Source organism: Cornus florida, unplaced genomic scaffold (assembly GCF_030987335.1).
Source record: "Cornus florida cultivar Cherokee Brave unplaced genomic scaffold, ASM3098733v1 CherokeeBrave_3.0.0_Hap2_Chr01, whole genome shotgun sequence".
In the NCBI taxonomy this organism is placed as follows: domain Eukaryota; kingdom Viridiplantae; phylum Streptophyta; class Magnoliopsida; order Cornales; family Cornaceae; genus Cornus; species Cornus florida.
In genome coordinates, this window is record NW_026775571.1 from 115370755 (window position 1) to 115374968 (window position 4214).

A 4214-nucleotide genomic window follows, 5' to 3' on the forward strand; every position below is an offset into this window, starting at 1 on the left:
ACATGCTATATATCCATGACTGCCTAATAGAGGGTGGAGGGGTGGTTCTTGGACTTTTCACAATGAGAAATCCTAGCGTAGCTAGCAATGGAATCATGAAACTATTTTTGCTGCTTTTGTTTTTTTGCAACTTTGAATCCAACTGGCCCTACCATCACTTTGCAAAACTAAAAAATCGTAATTTTAGCTTCTGCAGTCCTAATATTCAAACAACAATGCCCTTCTAGAAGTTGCATTTTTTTCAGGATCTGAAAATGACTTGACGCAAACTGAAGCTCATATTAAGAGAAGTACCTGCAGTATCCCATAGGCCAAAGTCCACAATACTACCATCCACCGCCAAATTAGCAATGAAGTTGTCAAGCACAATTGGAACATAATCCCATCATAGAGGGAGGTAGAAAAGGAAAAGAATAAAGAAAAAAGAAAAGAAAACGAAAAAAATCAATGGCATCATAATCACTTTCTCACTCTTCAGTGACAAACAATTCTCCAAAGAGATTAAATGTATTACAATCAATATTGGAGAGATTAAATGTATTACAATCAATATTAAATTCAAGTCACTCCATCGCCTACTGTCAAACTCTTGATGAATGTTGCTGAACTCAATTTCTTTTTTCATGCCTTCTTTTTAATTCCTGATATTATAACTTGGGCATGAGACGCACTTAGAAAAAAAAAATAATAATAATAAGTTAATAGTACTTGATCTTTTCCCTTCCTTGTTGAAGAAAGGAATGGCCACAGAGTTGTAGCTTACAATCATTTTGGAAATCCTCTGCTTTTCCCTTCCTTGCTCCATTGCTTTTCTTTTTCTTGCCAAGTATGCAAACAAAAAGAAGCCCAAGGCCATACCTATTGGGAAGAAGGATATTATTTTCAGTTAAAACTTTGAATATTCATTTTTACGTTCATATAATGACCATGCTGAAATAACATTTTAGAGAGGAAATCATATAATTTTACATTTAGAAGTTGTAGATAAGTCAATAATACAATTACATTTTTGACTTGGTGCTACCCACATCATTGCATGCTTGATTCAATAAGAAGCATGCCAGTGTTACTGGTACTTCATCGAATCTACACTGCAGTTCGAAAATGTCGAGGAAAGTTACTGGCAGCAACTTGTTGACCTCGCGGAAGGAAAAGGCACCCGCATTCCTTCTCAAGGTCTTCTTCGTCACCGAGCCAATTTAGGTGGGTTTTTCCACCTTTTTCTCAGAACTGTCGCCGTTGGATGGAGAAATTGATGGATTAGGACACATCATTTTGAAAAATTATTTTGACTCTCAGAGATTTCTTCCACCATTCTTTTTTCTCACCCTATTATTGCTCTCCTTATCCTTTTGCGTTTGGCTTCTCGTCTCCTCCTCTCTTCTTTTATTATCCCTTTCTTCTGTATTCTCGTCCTCTTTCTGCCCTTAAGGTGGAACAAATGAATAGAACTGTTCAGTAAGCAACAAAAATTTGAACCCAAAAGTCTGACTCATGGACTTGATTCCCGATTAAATCCAGCTCAAACCAGGTTTCTTCTTCACTTTTAGCCCTTCCATTTCCTTCCTTATAAGACATGCTTCACTAAAATTACCAGCAGAGCAGTGTATGTTTGATTCTAATACATACCCTAATGAATTTTCTGGATCCAACTCCTTCAACTTTGTTGCAGCTATGTTGGCCAATTGGGTTTCACCATGTTTCCTACAAGCTCCTAGCAAAGCACTCCAAACAACAGAATCTGGTTCCATTGGCATTTTCCTTACAAGCTCTTCAGCCTCAAGAATTTTCCCTGCTCGCCCAAGAATATCAACCATGCAGGCAAAATGATCAAGTTGAGGGACAATGCTGTACTTTGTTAACATGGTATCAAAGATTTTAGTTCCTTCTTCAACCAGTCCAGCATGGCTGCAAGCCGAGAGAAGGGCAACAAAGGTGGTGGCATCAGGTTGGACATTCATTTCAGCAAAGAACTGCAATGACTCTTTGGCTTGCCCATGCAAAGCATAAGCTTTCAACATTGAATTCCAAGAAACAGTGTCCCGAAACACCATTTCATTGAAAACTTGCTTAGACAGGGCAATTGAACCACACCTTGAATACGCATGGATTAAGGCATTAGCGATCACTGTGTCATCCTCAAACCCGGCTTTGATTACTTGTGAATGGACAGCCAAGGCAAGCCGGTCAGTCACAAGGCCAGCACAAGCTTTTAAAACAACTGAGAAAGTATAAGGGTCCGGAGAAAAGCCCTCATTACGCAACTGACTAAAAAGGAAGATGGCTGCTTCCGGATCCTGTTCTGCAAATGTTGTTATGATCCCAGTCCATGAAACAACATCTCGACTACCACTTGTCTCCACGAAAAGATTGTAACAATCAACAATGCCCCTTCCAAGATTCGAGTAAGCTTTCACTAAAGCTGTTGCCACTCCAATCTCCAGGATAAACCCAGTTTTAATAGCAAGACTGTGCAATTGGAAACAACACTTCAGGCCCAGAGCACCATCATTGCTATTGCTTTCACACAAGGAAGAAAAGACGCTGAGAAGTGTGGCACGATCAAACCCAACGTCAACACGATGCATCAGGGAGAATAAAGCAATAGCTTGGGCACCCAGTCCGCGAATCTGAAACCCTGCAATCATCGAATTCCAAGTAATGAGATTGCGGAAGGCCATATCCTGAAATACCGTCCAAGCTTCATCTTTATCGGCATCATAAACACCATAACGACCACATTTCGAGTACATTGTAATGAGAGCATTTGCTACATAGACATAAGCATTGAAACAAGTTTTCAGAGCAATCGCGTGTACCTGCCTGCCACCGTAACAGTCGCACGATGAGATTACACTTGTGTAGGCAAATTCAGTCGGACGGTGGTGAGACAACATGTCTGAGAAGACACGGAAACAATCATCAGCTCTACCTTGCTGGGCATAACCCGAAATGAGTACAGTCCAAGAAACAATGTTTCTGTGCGGCATTTCGTCGAACAGTTGGTGGGCATAAACTAAGTCACCGCATTTGGCATACATGTTGATGAGATGGTTGGTTACGTAGATGTCAGGATAGTTTTGGGGGTGGTGTGCGAGCATGTGATGGTGTAGAGCTTGACCTTGTTGGAAGCTGTTGAGACGAGCACAAGCATGAAAGAGGGTGGCGTAGGCTTGTTGGGAGTGAGGTACGTTGAGGGTACTGTAGAAAAGAGAGAGTGCTTCTTGGAGGTGGCCGCGCGTGCAGAGAACGTGCAACTCTTCGAGAATTTTATTGGATTGGGCTGAGGGGCAAACCGTAGGATGATTAGCGGTGGTTGAGGGTCGGAAGAAGACGGAGGTGCGTGCAGTTGGTCGTAAGCAATGATGGACTCGGCTATGCATCTTCAACCAAGTACCCACTAACTTTATAAGTTTTGATCTAAAAAGTATTGAAGTGGGTTGGATGTAATATGATTTTTAGTTTTTGATTTTTGAAAATTAAGTTTGGTAATTTCCTTCATTTGGGAGATTTTTTAATTGCAGCTACGTCGTTAATTGTAATGTTTTTCAAATCTTGTAAATTATGTTACAGGACATGTCAATACCCAAGACTGTCACTGCTTTAAGGGGTCTCCACTCGAACTACCGCAGGCATGTGTTTTTGCCCCTAGCTTCAATTCTATTAAACTTATGAGTTGCTCAGTTCCAAAACGCTCATCTGGTGCCCTTATAATTGGTTGGAGCCCTGGGCCACCGCGTAAATCGCCTTAGGAGGGCTATGGGTATTGAAGCTCTCTTAGATGATTATTGTGTTACGTATCTTAGAGATTTGATTATGTCATAGAATATGACATAAAATATTTTGTAATTTGATTTAACTTTTTTATTGTTTATTATAATATAAATATGTACTATTTTTATCTATAAATACTACAATTGTGAATGAGTGAATATCTATAGAGGCGCCTCTATAGCGTAGAAGAGAAGAAACTTTAGTTCAACACAAATTGACTAACGGTTGGTTTGATAAATTTTTGTATGACTATAATTAATAATATATTAGGTGGATCCAAGGATGGGCTATGGTGGGCTTGAGCCCACCCAAAAAAATATATATATAAATAAATTTAGTAGTACTAGTTCATCCCATAATAAATTAGTCCACCCCATTATGCAATTCTTGATCCGCCATAATATATATATATATATATATATATATATTAATATAGTCTT

General features: G+C 39.5%; 1 protein-coding gene across 1 annotated transcript; it reads right to left on the reverse strand.

Moving 5' to 3' along the window:
• Positions 1-240: 240 nt before the first annotated feature.
• LOC132315786 (pentatricopeptide repeat-containing protein At1g71420-like) lies at positions 241-3727 on the reverse strand. Its single transcript, XM_059814191.1, is given in 3 exon segments — positions 241-858; positions 1006-1514; positions 1517-3727. Coding segments are annotated over 2 exon segments (1926 nt in total). The 5' UTR covers positions 3384-3727; the 3' UTR covers positions 241-858; positions 1006-1455.
• Between the last annotated feature and the right edge of the window lie 487 nt (positions 3728-4214).